The 22,325-nt window shown below is 50.4% G+C and overlaps 1 protein-coding gene and 1 long non-coding RNA gene across 2 annotated transcripts in view; one reads left to right on the plus strand and one right to left on the minus strand.

Annotated features, from left to right (window-relative positions):
- Positions 1 to 925: 925 nt before the first annotated feature.
- On the plus strand, positions 926 to 3,555 carry LOC309654412. Its single transcript, XR_014260234.1, has 4 exons — positions 926 to 1,260; positions 1,886 to 1,931; positions 2,024 to 3,444; positions 3,490 to 3,555. It is a non-coding gene; the product is annotated as an uncharacterized lncRNA (long non-coding RNA).
- Positions 3,556 to 5,012: 1,457 nt separating this feature from the next.
- LOC309654409 (uncharacterized protein C14orf132) overlaps positions 5,013 to 22,325 on the minus strand; it is a 47,940-nt gene continuing 30,627 nt past the window's right edge. The window contains exon 2 of the mRNA XM_082448313.1: positions 5,013 to 9,253. Within this exon, the coding sequence (XP_082304439.1) occupies positions 9,029 to 9,253 (225 nt within the window). The 3' untranslated portion in view covers positions 5,013 to 9,028. The remainder of the gene's footprint in view (positions 9,254 to 22,325) is intronic.

Here is a 22,325-nt window from a genome sequence, read left to right on the forward strand (position 1 = left end):
AGCCGCGCATCCCAAGGGGAATCATGATGGAAGAAAACCAAGATACTGACCCTAGATAGTTAAGGTGCATATCGGAGGGGTGACGTCAGTGAGACCGGACTCCTGCATCTTCCTATCCAGAGAAAAGCTCTACATTCATTAACTTGAGATGTCTGGTTTTCTCTAATTAACAGTAATCTTTTGATGTCCGACTACCTGTTTTTTGTTACAAAAACTCCTGTATATCCTGGCTTCTCCCTTATCTCTTTGGAGAAGTCCCTCAGAGCTATCTGAAAGGCTGTCTTCCAGGCTTGGGTCCTCAGTTTTGTCTGCCAAATAAAACAAAATTCGCAACTTTTAGGTTGTGCATTTTTTTTTTACTCGACAAGGTAGCAATAGTACCTACTTTATACAACTGCTGTGGAGATCAAGTGAGTTAATATCCATGTTAAGAGCTCAGAAGTGCCCTGAACACCTAGTCACTGCCATGTTTGCTGTTACCAGTGAGTGACTGAAAAAAGCTATAACTGCACACTCACCGTACCACGTAATGTTGAAATTTACTGGGCTGGTCCTTCAGATACCATTCATTCATTCATTCCCTGAACGTCTGTTTTGTGTTTGCCATGAGCCTGGCGCTGTGCCAGGTGCAGGGGATTAAAAAGTTGAGTAAGATAAATTTTGCTCAGAGATGACTCAGAGGGTGGGGAAAACTGATGGGTAAGTGAGTGTAGCTTCTGTGATTTGCTGCAGGCAGTGTGATGACGGGGAGGTGCGTGAGGGGCACAGGGGGGAAGGGATCTGTTCTGCCTGGGAGAGGCGGGCAGAAGTGAAACTGCAGAAATGCATCTGGGGGAGGAGGTGCTCCAAGGAGCTCCGGATCTTTTTTTTTTTAATTTTTTTTTAATTGATTTATTTATTTTTGGCTGCGTTGGGTCTTCGTTGCTGTGCACGGGCTTTCTCTAGTTGCGGCGAGCGGGGGCTACTCTTCGTTGCGGTGTGCGGGCTTCTCATTGCAGTGGCTTCTCTTGTTGCGGAGCACGGGCTCTAGGCGCGTGGGCTTCAGTAGTTGTGGCTCGCAGGCTCTAGAGCGCAGGCTCAGTAGCTGTGGCGCACGGGCTTAGTTGCTCCGCGGCATGTGGGATCTTCCTGGACCAGGGCTCGAACCCGTGTCCCCTGCATTGGTAGGCGGATTCTTAACCACTGCGCCACCAGGGAAGGCCCGGAGCTCCGGTTCTTTGTCTCAGCAAAGAAAGAAGTCAGCTAGAGGCAAAGTGATAGGTAAGAAGTGATTTATTAAAACAGGACGCTTGTGAGGTTTACAAGCGGGCGGGCAAGGGAGTGCCACCTTCAGAACTTTGTGGGCTACAGTTTTATAATCGAAGGAAAAGTGGGGACGAGGAGAAGACCACCTTCTTCCTCATTCTTGAGTAGATGTCATGCTTCCATGATCAGCTCCTCCTCCATGTTGGGCGGGGGAGTTTTCTTGCCCCTAGATGGTCAAACTGGGACTGTTGTGGCACAATGGAAATGAGCAAAAAGGCGGTGACATACACTAAAATACGGTAAATCATACGGTTTCAGTATAATGTCACCTTTTCCTTATATTTTTGTTTTTAGTGTGCGCAGAGAAGCGTGTCCTAGGAATCATTAACTTACTGAACTCCCTGGGCAGGATGTGGGTCTCCTGCCACCATTGTTTTATTGTTTTGGGGGCAAGTCTCATGCTTCTGTTGCACGGTTTTGTTGCTAAGAAAGCCTGTTCAGTTTTGTGGTTAAGCAAACCTGCTTTCTTGAGTGATCATTAACTTACAGGGGTCTCCCATACTTTTTCCTTTACTTATGATCCTTTAGTGGGATTAACTATTTAATCACCTACTTTGTCCCTTTACTCTGTCCCTATCAGAAGGAGCACAAGAATGGAGGTAACGCTGGCACCAAGCCTCACCAAGGTGTGTCGACAGCAACCTTTAGACAAAGCACAGCTTGGATTCAGACACAAAGGAGTTAACGTTTTCTTTTCTTTTTTTAATTATCATAATAGAAAATGATGACAACAGCAGCAGTGCCATGAGTCAAAGGGACACGATTCCACACGGCCACATTTTTACATCCATTAAGGTTAGAGATTTTGAATCAAAAGAGCACATTGAAACCCTACATTAAGAAATAGCCTTTTCACTGTAGTAAAAGTTAGTGACCTCATCGCGAAACCTGGGGGCTTCGGTAGCAAAGGACTACAAGAATAGTTAAAATACCTTTTTATTAAGTAAACCGCTTACACTTACAAGTTGAATATGCAAACGTTAGTAAGACACAGAAACATTTCCGATTCTCTCGGCATGAAGAATTGGCATCTGGACTGCGGCTAGTTACAAGAATAAGGTTTCAAACTTTAAATAGTAGAAAGTTTAAATAGTAGAAAGAGTGTTAGTATGCTTTCAACTGGGAGAAATAGGGTGGGAAAAGGTCAGAACAAGAGATGTAGATTTGCCCAAAGGCTGTGGACCAGCTCCCCTACCTCCACCCTATCTAAGATTTTCCCCAAGAAGCATCTCTGATATATTGGTGAGGAGCCAGGTCCCTCAAGGTCCCAGAGACCCACAGTTACTGGGTGGGAGGACGTGGGACAAGTTCATCCCCACTGTCATATCCAATTTGTACAGTTCTCTATCCAGGGTGACTCCCCATGAAAGCCCAAGACAATGGAAAGGGAGAGGACTTGGATTTCCAAACAACTTGCTAGATTCCAGATCACTGCCCTTGGCTGGAATTATTTGAACTTGAGGCAGCAACCGTGTTCACTTCTGTAGCTCAGGAGACCTTTGATTTATTAAATGACTCACAAATGGGGAAAGGTGGAGATTTGGAAGATACCCATAGTTTTGGAGTCAGAGATAGCACAGCCTAAACCTGGGTTTCCCAACCTCGGCACTCTGGACATTTGGGGGATGGATGACTCTTTGTCCTGGGGGCTCTTCGGCAGCATCCCTGGCTTCTGTCTACTAGGTGCCAGCAGAACACATCTCTGCAGTTCATGAAAACCAAAATTGTCTTCAGACATTGCCAAAGGTGCCCTGGGGGACAAAATCGCCCCCAGTTGAGAACCACAGTTCTAGTGGTTCAGAAACTTCATTGATAGATGCCCTGGGCTCAAGACCCCGCTCTTCTGCTCACCCAAACAGGACCTGGCAACTCTCCCGAGACTCTTGGAGACTCAGTTTCCTTGAGGAAAGTGGAAAAGTTTGGAAGCCCCCTTCCTGCCAGCTTACAGAGCCTAGGTCAGAACCATCTGGATTGCTGGGACAATGCTTTGAACTATAAATGCAGTGATTCTCTGGTTCATTTAGACACTGGGGGAAAGATAGCTGATGAGACCCATGCTGGGGCCACTGGTGGCTGCTCAGCCATGTGGAGAGGGCTCGGTGGGGAGGGAGGAGGGGGCTCGGTGGGGAGGGAGGAGGGGTCTTGGTGGGGAGGGAGGAGGGGCTCGGTGGGGAGGGAGGAGAGGGCTCGGTGGGGAGGGAGGAGGGGGCTTGGTGGGGAGGGAAGGCTCTGAATTCCCCCAGTAGCTGTGGCACACAAATTCCCTGCAAAGGTGACTCGTACATCTGTCAGGATTTATTCCCAAGGCAGCACGGGTCTCAGACCTCCTCCTGGGAATGCAGGAAGTCAACCTGCAAAAGGACCCAGGAGCAGACGATGGACCTCATCAAACAGCTGGTTGGAGAGGTCTGGGCAGGTGCGAGTGTGCACGGTGGTCAAAAGGCAGGTGCCCAGCACAGCCCGGGAACTGTGCAGCCCAAGCAACCCCTCCAAGGGCTTTCTCTGCTTTTATTCTCTATCTTGACAAAAAAAAAAAATGTATGACTTTTTACCAAGACTCAGAACAAGCCATGCAGACTTTTCCAAAATGTACGTAGTCCTTTTTAGGTACTTTTGACAACTCCATTGCACTCCTGATAGCTGCTGTTTTCTCACTCTGGGGGGAACTTTCCTACCTTTAATCACCATGGTTTGCACTGTTTTGTCCCCTGTCCACCCCCAGCCTCCCATCCAAAAAAAAAAAAAAAAAGAAGGAAAGAAAATGCTCAAGGTCTGATCTCAGAAGTGACTTGCTGGGGACACCTGGCCACCACGGAATTCTGATTACCTGGGTTTCCCGGAGCGGCTTCTTTTTCTACTTGGAGATTACAGATTCCACCCCTTTGGGCTCTCAGTACTCAGTCACCCAGCCTCCCCTCCATCCCTATCGCGACCCTCTCACCACATGGCTGACGTCAGGGCCCTGTGGAGCAGGTGCGCCAGGCAAACACGGGACATTCAGGTTCCAACTGCTCCCTTGGGCCAGAAGCACAGCTCCTTGGGCATCTCCATCATGGCAGCCCAGCCCACCCAGAACTTGCTCTGGGGACAGTCAAAGGGGTGAAGGGGGCCAGATGACAACTGGCAGAGAACATGATGCCTGTCCCAAGGCTGGGACTGGCCATCCAGGGCCCCCCGCTCCGTGTTCCCCAGTGAATGCACAGCGCCCCGGGCCAGGCATCCATCCGGGGACCTGTCAGCTCTCCACTAATTTATGATGTGGCCCCAGCTGACCTCCCGAAAGTTAAGGTCCTGATTAGATGCTCTCTAAAGCCTCTTGCTGCTCTGAGGTTCTGCAACTGATAAATACCTGGGCAGTGCTGCCTGCCCCTTTCTAGGACGTACACTCAAAATCCCTTCTCCAGGACCAGAACAGCCTAGCCTCAGAGGCCCATCCTGGGCTGGTCCATCCCAGAGGGCTCATCATGGAGGGTGCAGATGCAGGGAGACAGAGACGCAGGGTAACCGCCCAGCCTGCAGAGCCAGCAGACCCGGGTCTGAATCACCGCTCCTCGGCTATGGATTCTCGGGCACACAGCCTGGCCTCAGCTTTCTCAACAGAAAAATGTGACAATAATTACTGTGCACCTCTCTGCACCCTCACTCCTGTCCCCGAGGGGTGATTTGAGAAGTAAATGAGATACATACAGCACACAGCACAAGGAAGGTATGTCATGACAGCAATAATCATTATTAATAATATCACTAATAATAATGAGGGAAGGTCAAGTTCCTGCAGAAGGAGAGGACCATTTGTCTGGAAGGAATCGGGCAGCAGTGTAGATGGCAGCCAAGTGTCTCCAGCCTCCAGGGAGGGATTCCGACAGATGCCAGTGGGCTGGCGGGCAGCGAGTCCTTCCATTCAGAGCAAGCTGGAAAATGGCCTGTCTCGAGGCCAGTGGTACTAGCCTGTCCTCCCTGCTTTTCTCCCTCGGATTCCGGGGGACCCCTGAAAGGAAATATGAGCATCTTTCTCTGGGGGGTAGACGGGGTCAAGGGAGTCCCATTTGCCTCTTGATCCCATGGAAAGGGCAGCAATGACAGAGCAGAGGGGCCGGCAGAGCGGTTGACTCTCCCAAGGCCTACAGGAGGCGGAATCCCCTTGGGACATGCCCGGTTAAAGTGTCCCCTGGCCTGGCCTCTCCTCCAAAGCTCCAAGGACTGCAACTCACGACCTCATAAAGCAAGAGCTGCTCTGTGCGGTGAAGTGCAAACGCACACAGGTGTGCGACCCCCACGCTTGCAGAAGGGAGATGGAGGGGCATGCCGGGGGCATTCCAGCCATGGTAGGACCCCTTCCCTGAGGAGCAGCTACTAAAGAGGCAAGCCCCTCCTTCCTCAGCACGGACCCGTCAAGCCAGGGTGGGCTCAGGGGCCAGCCTCCCCTGGGAGAAGCCAGGACGGGAGCCCCAGGCTGGGGTCCGAGAGAGGAGCAGCCGTCCCCAGCTGCTCGGGAGAACCCTGGGGCTCAGCGGACGGCCTGAGTCTGGGCTGGGGCCCAACGTGCAACATAGACCATCCCACGACTCTGCTTATCAGTTCTGGCTGCGTGACCCTCACGCCTCATGTGGGTCCCTCCATGGGGCTCCGGGTCTGGGCCAGGACCTTCTTCATGGGTCCCGAGAAAGCTGGTCTCTGGGAACTTCTCTGGCCATGCAGAGAGACTTGAGTTCAACTTAAAGGTGGGGGGGCAGGCAACAGGGACCACCACCCCCAAAGCCTGGGCAGAGAGAGGGGGATAAGCATGCCCCATTCCAAGGATGGTCAGAGACTTCAACCTGCAGAAGCCAGAGCCGGCTCGGGCCACGTCACGACGCGGGAGCTCGGGAAATGGCCTCTGGAGACTCAGGGCCTGGTTTAAATGTGCCCTGGAGGTGCCACCCAGCCACTGGAGGCAGCATGGGGTTCCGGAAAGAGCCTGGCTTTAAACCAGATGGTTCAAGTTCAGCCTGAGCCTCACTTTCCTGCTGTGTGGCCTCGGGCAAGTCATTCCACTCCTCGGAGCTTCTGGCCCCTTATCTGCGTGTTGGAGCAATGATGCTCTAAGGTAACCGTGAGGATTAAATCTGTGCCTATGAATCTGGCACAAGGCTTGGACACAAGACTCAAGCGATGATGTCAGATCTCTTGGCCTTTACTTAACATCAAAGACACAACCCCAACTGCAGCAGGAGGGAAAGGGCAGTGCACTCGGGCTAGAAATCTAACATGCGCATCGATCCCTGTTGTTACCTGAGTGAAGGTGGAAAAAAAATTAACAAGAGATGGAGATGGGGTGACCCTGGGCAAGTCACTGTGATCTGTATGATGCGCGGTTTAGACAAGAAGCTCGTTAAAGCGCTTGACCATCTATGGCCCTGACACTGAAAAGAAAGACTTGAAAGTTGAATTTAACTGACAACATGTCAGTTTTCATGTCAGGGAAAACAAAACCTTCATAGGGGAGACCTCTGTGCCCAGAAACACCCAGCGAACACGGGGCCCACCAGGGCTGCCCCTGAAGGCTGGCGGTCTCCTTAGAGCTAAAAGCCAACCTTTTCTCCCTTCCCCATTCCTCCCCCTGTTATCAAACATAGAACCTTCTCTCCCACAGCCATCTCCACAGGCCATTTGAGAACGGGGAGCTGCCACCTGCCTCTTACAGGGCTGCAGGCTCCCTGGGGATGTGGAGTCAGAAGGCAAAGAATCAGGGTATTTGGGCTGGATGGTACCCATGAAGACACCTTGTCTCCCCACCCTGGCTCTGGAGTTCCCCCCTTGGGTTCCCTCATAGAGCCGCGTGTCTAAGAAAGACCTTGCTCACGGGGCAGATGCCAGGCCTTGACGGAGAGGAGTTTGCTGGAGAAGCAGCTGGAATGATGTGCCCACAATGGCCACCACCCAGCCCCGCCTCCAGGCTGGTCCTGCCTACAGACCGCAGGACCCGGTCAGTGATTCCAGAAGGAGTCCAGGCAAAAGGTACCACAGCCCTTCTCCCGCTCCGCAAAGGTCACGCCAGCAGTCTGTGCTCATGACCTCCGCTTGAACTGAAGCACGTGTGGATGGACGCCAGGCGACAGTGACAGATGCAGCCAATAAGAGCTGGCGGCTGGTGCTGTCTGGAGCGTGGGCTGGTAATCCCGTTATCATGGCAGCTCGGTGCCGACCTCCCACAGACGAGGGGCTGCCTCTGGACAATTAAGATGTCCCTTTGCGTATCAAAAACACTCATTTCTCCTGAGACCACAGTGACAAATTCAGCCTTTTTGCAATTGTCCCCAGATATGCATGAGGGCTTCTTTACCAGTCTTTTAAGCTTCTCAACCACAGAGGAGGAGTTTATGCCGTCTATTTTCTTTTGTACAGTGCAGGGAGGAAGCAAGAAGAAAGCCGCTCCTGGCTTGTAGGCAAGCAAGCCTGTGTCTGAGCTCCTCCCACTCTTGGGGACACAGGGAGCGCTGTCTCGGGAAGGGGGGCACTGCGCCATGAAGAAAAGTGAGCCCTTTCCTATACTGATCCCCCCAGCACGTGGGTGCAGCCAAAGGCCAACAGCGCTCTGGTCCTGATGAGGGGCTCCCAGGTTTGCCAGCCCCCCAGCCGCTGCCTTTTAAGCTTGTAAGGAAACTGACTCAGGCAGAACACATTTACACCTGCAAGAGTGCATGGTGGCCAAACCAAGTTTACAGTGTGGGTGTCTCAACTCCCTGCCCACCCTGCACACAACTTCGAGACCCTCTGGATATCCTCCCCGGGGCAGCTGAGAAGGCAGGAATCTGCTCAAGACAGCGCTCAGTTGGGGCAGAGAGAGCCCAGAACTGATGGTCAGGAAATGTCCCTCCTGCTCTGACCCCTGCCTTTACATGCCCTGAGACCACAGGCAAACCACGTCCCCCTCCCTCCCACCCGCCAATCGATGAGGTACACACACCACATCCCTAAAATTCCGTGATTTCTCAGGGAGGAAAGAGCATCTTCAGTGGGTGATCTAAAGAGCTAACTGCCGGGCAGATCTAAGTTTTAAAGGCACCTTCTCCTCTTTTCGCAAAGAAGAGAAAGTCCATCCAGCAGATAAAAACCACCACCACTACCACCCCTGAAATCCACGTCACCAGGAATCCCCCATCCTTGGGTTTCATACGGGGCCAGGTGTCTGGTAACAAAGATGCCATTTCCAAGTCAAATGAGGAACGTTCTATGACCCTTCAAGTGACCACCACCAATATTCCGAGGGGCTGACTGGGAAACCAGATTGGGGTGGGAACACTCAAGTTCCGAGGGCTGCCCTTGCCCTCAGGTAAGCTGGCAGAAAAACAAGACACAGAAGTGATTATTTAGTGCCAGCAAGGGATCATCCAACCATGTCTGTATTTTAAACTGACTGGCTTCCCTCTGGTCTCATGTTCGTGGAATGCAGTTTCAAGACCTCCCCAGTCTACTCCTCGAAGCCTCTGCCCCGGCGTGCCTCCGGAAGCTGGAAGCCCAGGCTCCCATATTTTCTGGATCAGCTGGACCACAGCTTGGAGTACCTGAAATCAGGGCCGCTTGGGGAAATCCCAGACGCATGGTGGCTCCCCTTGGAGAGACCGCGCACCTGGTCAGAACTCCTGGTTCTAGAACGCGGGTGCAGCCAAAGGCCAGCAGCGCCAGTGCCCCGCTGTGAGCCCAGCGCGGGGGGCAGGGGGGGCCGTCCCGGAGCTCCCGCGGCTCAGAAGGTGAAGGCATACACCACCCCCACCACGACAATGTTCCCCAGCGTCGCTATGATGGCGATCCAGAGCAGGACGGCGTCGTTGGAGGACCTTGGCGGCTCCTCTGGCTGACCTTGGCCATTGGAGGTCGCGTGCACGTTGGTGGAGGAGTTAAAGAGGGAGTACTCGGCGCTGAAGTCCTCGTTGGGCGAGTCCATGAAGGCGCCTCCCATCATGGGCAGCTGGGAAGAAGGAGAGAGAGAATTAAGCAGAGCCCTCGGGAGCTGGGAGGCTGCCCGCGGAGGGGCAGCAGGCTGGTAAAGCAGCCCCCTCGAAGATACAGCACCGAACTGGGCTTTGCTTTGGGTCTTTTAAATAAATGACAGTGCATATTTTCATCTAGAAAAATTAGCATTCACAGCAACCTTCTGAGGCAGACACTCATGCCCACTTTGCAGATGAAGAGGTTAAGGCCCCGAGCAGCTCAGCAGACTACCTCAAGGCTAGTTGGCAATTCACTGGGACTTACAGACCCTCCCTCTCTAAATGCCAGGTCCTCCATGACAGCACGCATTGTCAAATGTCTTTATTCTTCTAACTGTAAAAGTAATATCGGCTCAGCATAGAACATCAAGAAAATACAAAAGAGGAGGGAAAAAAAAGAGAATCATAATCTCACGACTTTGGGATAATCACTATTCACATCTTCCTTTCTTTTTGTGTGTGTGTCTGTGTGTGTGTGTGTGTGTGTGTGTGTGAGAGAGAGAGACAGAGACAGAGAGAGAGAACTTTTAAACATGTGGTTTTATATTCCTGTATTTAAAAGCCTATCAAGATACTGTTTTACAGTTGTATAATATTCTATCATAAATACAAGCCATAATTTAACAGTTCCTCTAGAATTGGAGATTTAGGAATTTTGATGCTTTCCTATTATAAATAATGTACTGGTAAACATCCTTGTACATACACTTGGGTATGCATACATGTTTGCACGTGCATTATTTTTTTAATATCAGTTGCTTATCTTTATTTTATTTTATATTTTTTATTATTTTATTTATTTAATTTTTGGCTGTGTTGGGTCTTCGTTGTTGCACACGGGCTTTCTCTGCTTGTGGCGAGTGGGGGCTACTCTTCTTTGCGGTGCGCTGGCTTCTCATTGCGGTGGCTTCTCTTGTTGCGGAGCATGGGCTCTAAAAGCGCGGGCTTCAGTAGTTGTGGCACATGGGCTCAGCAGTTGTGGCTCGCGGGCTCTAGAGCGCAGGCTCAATAGTTGTGGCGCACGGGCTTAGTTGCTCCATGGCATGTGGGATCTTCCCGGACCAGGGCTCGAACCCGTGTCTCCTGCATTGGCAGGCGGATTCTTAACGACTGTGCCACCAGGGAAGCCCTGCATGTGCATTTTTATTTATTAGGCAGACCCAGATACAGAACTTCCCAGTCAGCGGGTATGATGCTTCAGAGCTTTTAATGCACAAGGACAAACTCCCCAGAAGATTGACTAATTCCCAAGGCCTTGCTTTGCTGCACAAGAAGCAGCTGGTTTGCACTCCAGGGACCAGGGTTTCCTCTTTGCGTTTGTAAAGCCCCTTATTCCTGAGACACAGGTGCGCGGGCGGGGGTGAGTTGGGCTGTTCAAAGGGAGGGCCTGGCCCTGGATACAGTCCAGAAGACCAATGTCCAGGCCGTCCAGGCCCTTCCAGACCCGTCCAGAGGCTGACACGACTTAAGCCCCAGGGTTGGCTCTGGCAAGTATGAGGCCCATAATAAACGTGTTTTTTTAATGGTACATGAACGAATGAGCACTGAACAGTTAAGCCTTCCTTCAGTACACATTTATTGAGCTACTACTACTACTACCAGCATGGAGGCCCAGCTATGGTCATGGAATGTGCTAGAGATTTTAAAATAGTCTCATTTAATCATCCAACTATCCTGCTGGAGCATACCACGGTACCCCCATTTCAGATGGGTAAGCAAAGGTCAAGGCCACCGTACTCGTCTGTGCCGGGGTCAGGGCAGAGAGTCGGGTGCATCCGACTGTGAAGCCAGGGTGCTTCCCGTTCTGCCCACAGCCTCTCTGACTCCCAGGTCAGACTCAGCACTGGGCCCCAGAGATGCACCAGCCACTACCCCCAGGGGCCATGCTCCGGCCAGGCCTATGTGCACTGCCCCGGGGGGTGGTGGGAGCAGAGCGGGGTCAGCTCACTCAGCCGCCCGTCTGACTTGTATTAGGGATGATTAACTAGGGACCTCAGTCCTAGACTCTGCAGACAGTGGTGAGCCAGACGGGTGAGGGCCACGCTCCAGGTGGGGATGAGAGCAAGGAAGGAGAAGGAGCGAGAAAGAGGGGAGGGAGGGAGGGAGGGAGGGAAGGAAGGAGTAAAAAAGAAAGAATATCTGAAGGGAACGCGAACCATCAGAGAATTCACACAGAGAGGCTACTTTCAGGCAGCGCCATGTGTGGCCTGCTCTGAATCTCAATGGCCTCTTTTGAAAGGATGCCCACGACTGTGTCAACGGGTGCTTCCGAGCACCTGCTTGGGCTGAGAAGAGCAGCCTTTGACAGACTCGTGCTGAGAGGAGCTTGGCATTTCATCAGTAACACAGCTTGGTCCTTTAGTTCGGTGGGGACCTGGCAGTTGTCAATCTGGGGCTGTAGTAACAGGAAGAGGCCAACAGGGGGCGCTGAGGATAGGCCACGTGCAGATCCTCGATGGGGTTGCTGGTTACAGGGGTGAGTTCACTTTGTGAGACTTCATCCAGGGCTGCATTTATATATGGGTCCTTCCTATATGTTTATTATAGTAAATGGTATATTAACATATGTAGTATATATTAAGAGATATGATGACAAGCACAAATGAGAATGACAATTAACATATATCCTATTAAAAATACAATTGAGGGGGCTTCCCTGGTGGTGCAGTGGTTGAGAATCCGCCTGCCAATGCAGGGGACACGGGTTCGAGCCCTGGTCTGGGAAGACCCCACCTGCCGCGGAGCAACTGGGCCCGTGAGCCACAATTACTGAGCCTGCGCGTCTGGAGCCTGTGCTCCGCAACAAGAGAGGCCGCGATAGTGAGAGGCCCGCGCACCACGATGAAGAGTGGCCCCCGCTCGCCACAACTAGAGAAAGCCCTCGCACAGAAACGAAGACCCAACACAGCCATAAATAAATAAATAAATAAATAAGTAAAATTAAAAAAAAAAAATACAATTGAAAGTTTAAATAGGAGAACTGTGACCTCCTTTTGTCCCCCCGCTGGTGATGCAGATGAGATGGGTTACAGATGAATCAGGCACATCCGTCCTAAGGGGGCAGCAGAGGCAGAGATGCTCTGGCCTGCAGGGAGGGGCCCGGGCTTTCCCATTAGACCTACTCATCCTTCGAATCTCAGCCAATGGTCCTGTCCACTGTAGCCTTCCCTCCCAAGTACCCCCAAGACCACGTCCTTTCCTTGGGGGCACCCACCCCAAGATGCAGTTCCCATCTGCGTCCCCCTGGAAGCTCTGCGCGGGGAGCAGATGAGTTTATTCTCATCGTGGAACTCCTAGAGCCTTGCCCAGGTCGGGAGCACAGTCGTGCCTGATAAATCCCTGTTGAGTGACGGATGAATGACACCCACCCTCAACTTGGACCAACAACATTGTTGGCTGATTCTGCCTCTCCAGCAGCCCCCCACTGACCCCACCCCTACCTGGCGGGTACCCTTTCCTCCTGCTGCCCTGAGACGGCACCGCCCTTCTCTAGGGGAAATCGGCAGAATCTTCATCTGACCCACCCACAGCGAAAGCATCACTCAGGTGAGCGCATGGAGACTATCTGTCAGAGAGCGGGGATCAGGCCAGACAGGAAGCTGCCCTTCTCCCTCCCCTGCTGGTTCCACAGCCCCCTCCCCTGGCGCCCCTGCTGCACTCCCCCTCCCCGGAATTAATCACATGCCCGTTGTTCTCTGCCCAGCGGCCCACCTCAGCCTCTCCTCCCTCCCCCAGGGCACTGGGTTTTGGACAGATGCCCCCGCCTCGACTGCCCTCTTCTGTCCTGTTGAGATCTCTGGACGTAAGCCTGCTCCGCCCTCTCCTTTCTTCAGGACATATGTGGGTTCGATGAGCATTTTCATCCAATTCATTGGGGGGAAAAAAAGGGGGCACTGGACAGAGCCTTTGGTGGGGGGAGGAGAGAGCGGCCCCCAGGCTGACACAGCCCTACTGCCAACCTGCACGGGGGCAGCTGCCCTCCCCCTGCGCCCCTCTCCTGTTCTCTGCTTCCCTGTGGGTAGTTAATGCCCTGTGTCAGTTTCCTATGGCTGCTATAATAAATTGCCACACACTCAGTGGCTTAAAATGACACACATTTGTTATCTTACCGTTCTGGAGGTCAGAGGTCTGACTGCGCTCATTCTATCGGGCTCACTTGGATCGTCTCCCATCTCCAGATCCTACACCTTCATCACGTCTGCAAGGTCTCTGGCCACATAAGGTGACAACCACAGGCTCAGTTAACTGGAGGTAGGTCTCCCACCACACAGGGATGTCTTGAAGGCAAAGCCATGGCCCATTCATCTCATGCTCCCTCAACCCCATTTGTAACACAGAAAGAGTGACAAGTACGACCGTGTGGAATTAATGAACTTGAAATCAGCAGACAGCCTCCCCATCGGCTGCACTTCATACACCGGCTCTCAGAGCTCCCCGGCGCTGAGCCCCTCTCTGCCCTGCACCTCATTGACGGACAGCCCAGCACTGCCAGAGGTCACAGCCAGTGGCGTCGGATTCTGCTGCCTCAGAGTGTGAGGGATGGAGTGGATTCTAGTGTCAGAAAGACTCGGGGGTGAATCCTGCTTCATTACAGATAGTACAGCCAAGCGAATCATTTAACCAACCTGCTTCCATTTCTGTCCCTGTAAGTAATGAAGATGATACCGTGGAGCCAGCAGGACCCTCGCAAGGAGGGAATCAGATCATATGTGATAAATCAAACGTGGCACCAGTCGCTCAGTCATTCCTAATGTTCTTTCCTCTTGTTCGTGTAGTAATTCAAAACCGAGAGACATGGCATCTCTTATCCAAATGCTTAAGCTAAAGTGAGGGAATCGGGAACCTGGCATTTCCAGTTGTGTGCTTTTGTGCAATCAATTAATCAGACACTCATCTGCATACAGGCGGCCCTCCACTCCCACCAAGTTCAGTTGAGTTCAGCCAGCACTGTCGCTCAATCCAACCCCTCAGGTTTGTTGGTTTTGATGTTTTTTCTTTTGTAAAACAGATTCTACTTCAAAGTGCCGGGTTACACATGAAAATAACTTTACACGGCAAAATCCCACGAATAGAAAACCAAAAAAGGTCAGCCTCATTTGGAAGTTGGGAAGACTTGATCAGAAACTGACTCATGGTAAGAACGAAGGAATGATGGCTGAAGTCACTTCAGAAGCAGGTGATGGCAGAAGCCTCTGGAAGGTCTTTCCGAAAGGCCCTCCAGCCGGCCAGGTCTAATTTCAAGCCATTTTTGGAAATGACCTCCGGGTGTCACGCCCTTACTGAGATGAGCAACTGGGCCTTCTCGACCCCGTGGGCAGGTGTAGTCACTGGACCCCTGAGGATGGGGATGAGTGGCTTGGATGAGGTTACGGCTCAGAGCAGATTTGAGGGCGATGATTCCTAACTTCAAACACTAGGAGGTCCACCATGAAGAAGAGAGTGTGACCCGAGGAGGCAGAACAAGAGAAGTCTTGCTCAGTTAGACATTAACAATCAGAAGGACACAGGGTGGGGGACTCGTCTCCTCATCAGAGATGATCTTGTCAAGATCAGAAAAACTCTTGTTGGCTTGTTGAAGAGGGGACACGAGGACAGAGTGTCAAGGTCAATGGCCAGTGTTCAAGGTCAATGTTACCTATACAGGCCTCCCGACTGTAACTGCCAGGAAGGCAGGGACCTTCCCTCTTTCCCACAGTATCCTCGAGCCTACAAGAGAGCCAACACTCAAAACATACTTGGTGGGCTTCCCTGGTGGTGCAGTGGTTGAGAATCTGCCTGCCAATGCAGGGGACACGGGTTCGAGCCCTGGTCTGGGAAGATCCCACATGCCGCGGAGCAACTGGGCCCGTGAGCCACAACTACTGAGCCTGCGCGTCTGGAGCCTGTGCTCCGCAACAAGAGAGGCCGCGATGGTGAGAGGCCCGCGCACCGCGATGAAGAGTGGCTCCCGCTCGCCGCAACTAGAGAAAGCCCTCGCACAGAAATGAAGACTCAACACAGCCAAAAATAAATAAATTAAAAAAACAAAAAAAACAAAAAGACAAAAAGCATACTTGGTGAATGAATGAATTCTTGGACCATCAGCCAAGAATCGTGAGGGCAAGCTGAGATTTGGGCCCAGAGCCAACATTTCCCCTCTGTGGGACGGAGAGCCATTACTTAGTTTGTCATTTAAAAATGGGGAAAATAATATAGACTGCTTCAGAGAAGAAGGGAGATGCTGGGAGACCCTTACACTACGTAAAAAACACTTTCTGGGGAGAAAGGCGAGTCACAAAATAAACTCAGTTGCCATCCCTGAAATTAAAAACACGCCTAACAGTAATATTATATATTATGCATGGATCCACATATATGTAAACGCACAGACATGGATTGTAAATACATCAGCCAGATTTACAACAGCAGCTGCCTCTGAGAAAGGGGGAGATGGGGGGAAAGAGACTGATTTTGTTTGTAATATTTTATTATAAGAGAAGATGAATAAACATGATAAAATATTAAAAAGTGGTCTATTCCGGTTAGTGGGCATATGGATGTCTGTCACTTTTTGGTGTTTTAAACTTTATAACATTAAGAGCAATTCTTTGACACTGGAGAGCATCACACACGAGACGGTAGGACCAGCCACCCTCGGAAGCAAAGATGGTACCCAGAGCTCCGGGTCCCCATCCTTCAGTGTTGGGGTCACCGCGTGGCATGTGTGGCCAAGCGTGACGTGGAGGGGCTCCAGGAGGACGTGGCTGTCACGGACACTGCGGCACCATCCTCCAGGGTGCCCACCCTGCCCCCCACAGAAGCGCCGCTCCGTGGAGGTGGGCCCTCCAGGTCCCCATCTGTTCCCACTGAGGAGACGGAGGTTACATAAATCTCCCCTAAGCTGGGCCCCTCCAGGGAAAGGAACAGAAGATGCTTTCAAAAGGAAATCTTCAAAGCATGGTCACCGGAGGTGGCCCAGCCAGACACTTTCCTGAATAATGAGCACCTTTCAGAGGAGGGGAAATGAGAGAGAATGGGCATTTGTTGGTGGCGGCTCTGTGAAGGGGAGCTTGTTGGCTGTACCCTGGGCTCCACCAGACTCTTTTCCCTAGAAGGCCGTCCTCAGGTCCCTGGCACTGCAGGATCCTGGCCGAGCCACAGCTACACTCACTGCTCCTGGGCTGTGGATTTCAAAGTTGTACTGCAGTAAAAACATTCGTATTGTCCCCTGTCCCTTTGGGGCCAGGAGACTTGGGTTCTGGCCCTGCTGGAGCCCTGCCTCCCTCTCTGAGCCTTACTTACCAGGGAGCAGCTCAGATGAGTGAGCGCCAAGGTCAAGCCCAGTGCTCAGAAGTCTTGCCAGATACTAACTGACCAGAGTCAGTTATAAATGGCCCTAAAGTGAGAGCCTGAGTGATGAGGGTTGTCACACAAGCCCTTAGATAAAATCCTCAGAACTAACAAGGACCTGCTGTAGAGCACAGGGAACTCTACTATGTGCTCTGTGATGGCCTATACGGGAAGAGAATCTAGAAAAGAGTGGGTATACGTATATGTACAACTGATTCACTTTGCTGTACACCTGAAACTAACACAACATTGTAAATCAACTCTACTCCAATAAAGATTAAAAAAAAGAAAATCCAGGCTTCCCTGGTGGCGCAGTGGTTGAGAGTCCGCCTGCCAATGCAGGGGACACGGGTTCGAGCCCTGGTCTGGGAAGATCCCACATGCCACGGAGCGGCTGGGCCCGTGAGCCACGACTACTGAGCCTGCACGTCTAGAGGCTGTGCTCCGCAACAAGAGAGGCCGCGATAGTGAGAGGCCCGCGCACTGCGATGAAGAGTGGCCCCCGCTCACCGCAACTAGAGAAAACCCTCGCACAGAGGTAAAGACCCAACACAGCCAAAAAGTAAAAAAAAAAAAAAAAAGATCCTTAATTAAAAAAAAAAAAAGAAAATCCTCAGATAAAATACAGGACACCCAGTTAAATCTGAATTTCAGATAAACAACAAAATAATTTTTAGTATAATAATAGTAAAGTAATTTTATATAAGTATATCCCAAATATTGCATTGGACATACAGCAAAAATTTATATTTGTACTAAAAAATTATCTGACATTCAAATTTAATTGGGCCTCTGTCTTGTGTTTTTATTTGCTAAATCTGGCACCTCCATGCAATCTGAGACAGAGCTGCAATTTCAGAATTTGTACAAAGAATCATCCCCTAGGTTTTGTCTCTGCAGAAGCCTGCCATCTGTGGCCCAGGCTCCTGTGTGACCTAGTTCATCGGAAAATTCCAGGGACGCCTCCAGCCAGACTACAAACATTACAAAGATAATTTCTCTCATCTCTAAATTCTTGAGGGGTCTCTGTGTTCCAAATATAAAGGCTGGATAGATACAGAGTGTCATTCACCCATTCATTATTCATTCAACATGTGCTGAAGGCCCACTCTGCTCCAGGAGGTGTGGGACAGACATGAGGGATGCCAAGGGGTAACCCGTGACCTCGGACCTTGCAGGGCTCACACTTTAGAGGAATACAGACTCAAACACACTGTCATAAAATGGAATTACCTGCACTTTAACAGAGATAAGAACAAGGCAAGTTGAGGTCAATTCCGTGGGCTGAAGAATCAGGCATGAGGCAGAGCCCTAGCTCTGTTCCTTCCTGGCTGTGTGACACACGCAAGTGGCAGACTCTCTCTGGACCTCAGTTTCTTTATCTGTAAAATAGGCTAATAGCGGGACTCCCTACGCCCACCCCAGGGTGCTCGTGTCTGAAATATGCAATGTCCCAGCTGTCAGTACCCAATGCTCACGAGCCATAATTGTGTCATCCTTGCTGTCATGGCTGGGTGGACCCCAAGGGCCCAGGGCAGAAAGCCGGGCCTGCTGTCCTCTCAAGGCCTTGCCACAGTGAATCTCTTTTGATTTTCTCCATTTTGTGCTTTTGGACCTGGTTAATTTCCAGTGAATTCCATTGGGAACATGAGAAAGGGAATTCAAGGCCCACTGCAGGATAAACCACGATCCCCTTCCAATGCATTCTGAAGGTGAGGCTTAAAGGCCCATCAGGGCGGGAGAGAGAAAGGGAGCAAGTTTCCGTTTCCTGCCTGTGGATATTACTAATCATAACGACTCCCAGGAGGTCTGGGTTGAAGGGTGCACCATGCTGGCCGCAAGGGCGCTTTGCCTCCAGACCTGGGGAGGGGAGTAACCACGCGGCCGTGACTGGGCAGGGATGCCTGGAGATGCCCCAGGAGGACATGCCATCCTGGCTCCAGGCCCAGCTGGGCCACTTCTACTGCTGGGTCCATTTCCTGTCTGAACAATGAGGAGTCTAGCCCCGGACCCAGGGAACCCTTATAAAAACATTAAACTACAATGAAAGGCTTCTGCTGCCAAGACACAGCACAACTAGGAACTCTGGGCCCCAGGACTCTGCCGAGGAAGCACAGCAGGTGGCCTGGGCGAGGGGACCCTGAAGGCAGACAGCAGGGGATGCTTTCTGGGGCTCTCCCTCCTTCCCTTCTGGCTTCCACAGAAAAGCCCTGGGAGAAACCCCTCTTTCTAGATGGAGGACTGAGAGGAGGGAGCTCCTGGGAGCCGGGGGTTCTGGCAGAATCTCCAATTTCTTTCTTTTTTTCTCTTTTCTCTCTCCTGGACTTGCCCCAGGGCCGGTCTCAGTCTCTGGACTGTGCTTGGATGGCAGTGACGGTGGCGGCTGTGACACGGGACCTAAAACACAAGAGAAAACCCTTCTCTCTGGCCAGCAGGACAGAGAAAAGGGCCCCCATAGTCTGAAGAGTGTGGGGAGATCCCCTTATCTTTTCTTTCTCTTTTCTCACCTGCTTTGCAGAGCAGGCATCCTGGCTGTGCAGAGCTGGGTGACAGCACAGGAGGAGAAAGTTGACAGAAACATTGACTTTCTAGCTAGAGGGTTAGGAAAGACCATTCCTGGAGCCAAAGAGCGTCCCAGGGGGTAAATTTCAGGGGGGAGAGAGTGGAGAAGGGGTCCCCTGATTCCGTGTGTAAACCTCACACATTCTGGGCTCGCTCCAAGCTGTGCATGCACAGAAACGAACCAAGGAATCGTAATAAAGGCTTTGAGAACAGAACTAAGACCCCTGCCCAAGCCCAGACTCACCCCTGAGTCTGAACAACATTGCAAAGGCGTCACAGTCAGAACTGACATCAGGACCATTGCTTACATAAAATGAGGCAAGATTTCCAAAAAAAGAAATCTCTAAATGGTTTCACTGACAAATTCTATCAAACGTGTAAGGAAGAATAATACCAGTTCTATACAATCTCTTCCAGAAAACAGAAGAGAAGACACTTTCCAGTTTATTTTTTGGAACACTTCCCAAATTATGTTTATGACGCTAGCATTATCCTGCTACAAAAATCAAAGATATGACAAGAAGAGAAGATGGAAGATCAATTTCCTAATTGAACACAAACAAAAAGTAGACAACAGATATTAGCAAATTGAATCCAGCAACATATAAGAAAGGATAATGCAAAACTGGGTCAACATTCGAAAATCAATTAATGTAATTCACTATACTAACAGAAGTAAGAAGAAACAAAACATAATCATATTAATAGATGCAGGAAAAGCGTTTGACAAAACTAAACATATATTAGGGTAAAAACTCTTAGCAAAATAGAAATAGAAGGGAACTCCCTAAATCTGATAAAGAGCACCTACAAAAAACAAACAAACAAACAATCTAGAGCTAATATCATACTTAATGGTGAGAAACTGAATGCTTTCCCTCTAAGATCTAAGGAATAGGCAAGGATGTCATACTGGAAGTTCTAGGCAGTGCAATAAAGCAAGAAAAAGAAATAAAAGGTACATAGATGGGAAAGGAAGAAATAAAATTGTCTCTAATTGCAGATGACATGATTGTCTACATAGAAAATCCCAAAGAATTTACAAAACGATCATATAACTCATAAGTGAGCTTAACAAGGTCACAGAATACAAGGTGAATATTAAAAATTAATTATATCTCTATATTCAAGCAATTGAATATGGAACAATTGGAATTCAAAATTTTTAAAGTTTCATTTACAAAAGTACCATAAAACAGAACACTACTATAAATCTAACAAAATATGTACGTGATCTGGCACACAGGAAAGAAGGGAGGGAGGGAGGGACAGAGGAAGGAAGGAAGGAAGGAAGGGAGGAAGAAAACATAGACTTTGATTCGAGGGCTGGCAAGTTTAACATCCAAATCCTGCCACCTTGGTCAACACATAACATGGGTCAGAAGAACATTCTGATCAAGGAAAGTGACAATCATGTGAAAAGTCATCAGAATGGGAACTGCTCCCCGTCACCCTCCCCCCAGGGCCCATCTTGGAGTATAGCATCCCAAGGTTGAGTTGTCCCATCCCCTGGGGCTACAGGGCTGGTCAACAGGCTTCCCCCAGACCCCATCAGGAGAGAACACTCAGTTGTGGTGATGAGTTGGCCAGAGGCTGGGGGTCCCTGCTGGGCAGTGTGGTGAGTGTTAGTGGCTTAACTGGAGTGATGCACCAGCTGTGATGGAAATCAGAACACTGGAGTTTATGCCACCAGGTCCAGGAGAAGGCTGAAGGGGGCAGGGGTTTAGCCAGGGCATTTCACCATATGAGGAAGTTCCCTTGTGATGGAGGCATGGAAGCCACATGGGGGCTGGCAGGAGAGGCAAAAAGACAGCACAAAACAGACTATACACCTAACAGAAAGGTGTACATGTGGTCAACACCTGTACCCAAATGTCCATAGCGACACCATCCAGAACAGCCCCAAGCTGGAAATAATCCAAGTGCCCATCAGCAGTAGAAGGATACATAAATTGCGGCATATTTACACAATGGAATTCTACACAGCAATGATTATGAACCACAATTATACACAGCAGCATGGATGAATCTCACAAACACGATGATGACAAAAACAAAACAAAATACCCAGACACAAATAAGAACACACAATGTGATTCCATTTCTATCAGTGGTTCTCAACTGGGAGTGATTCTGTCCCTTAGGGGACTTTTGGTGATGTCTGCAGACATTTTTGATTGTCTCAGCTGGCGGAGAACGGGTGCTACTGGCATCTAGTGGGATGCGGGCAGGGGGGCTGCTCCACACGCTATAGTGCACAGGGCAGCCCCTAACAACACAGACTCATCCAGCCCTAAGCGTCAATAGTGTCCAGGCTGGGAAACTGTGGCTTTTATAAAGGTCAAAAACAGGCAAAACTAATATCCTGTGTCAGAGTGAGAATTGCTCCTGCGGTGGGGGGTGAGGGCTGGCTGTGTTCCGATCCGGGTGCTGGTCACATGGGCGTGACTGTGAAAGCTGTCCACTTTCCTGTGTGTCTATCTTACTTCAAAAGTTGTCCTTTAACACATATATATGGAATCTAAGCGAAAATAAAGGTCATGAAGAACCTAGTGGCAAGACGGGAATAAAGACACAGACCTACTAGAGAATGGACTTGAGGATATGGGGAGGAAGAGGGGTGCGATGTGACAGGGTGAGAGAGTGTCATGGACATATATACACTACCAAACGTAAAATAGCTAGCTAGTGGGAAGCAGCCGCATAGCACAGGGAGATCAGCTCGGTGCTTTGTGACCACCTAGAGGGGTGGGATGGGGAGGGTGGGAGGGAGGGAGATGCAAGAGGGAAGAGATATGGGAACATAACGTATATGTATAACTGATTCACTTTGTTATAAAGCAGAAACTAACACACCATTGTAAAGCAATTATACTCCAATAAAGATGTTTAAAAAAAAAAAAAGTTGTCCTTTAAGAAGGTGGGAAGAGTGAAGTTCGTACACGAATCTTGAATTTGATTCAAATGACTTTTGAGATGGAACTTCTATTCAGACAATTCACACTTCATGGGATGTTGTTTCCCTTTCTCAACAGATCAGAGGACGCTCAGAATGAGCTCGCCCGTCCCTGCAAACCGCCCGTCCCTGCAAACCGCCCGTCCCTGCAAACCGCCCGTCCCTGCAAACCGCAGGCAGAGAGCATCGCGGGATGGCAGTCA

This window comes from Balaenoptera physalus (genome assembly GCF_965194825.1).
Source record: "Balaenoptera physalus genome assembly, chromosome: 2".
Lineage (NCBI taxonomy): Eukaryota > Metazoa > Chordata > Mammalia > Artiodactyla > Balaenopteridae > Balaenoptera > Balaenoptera physalus.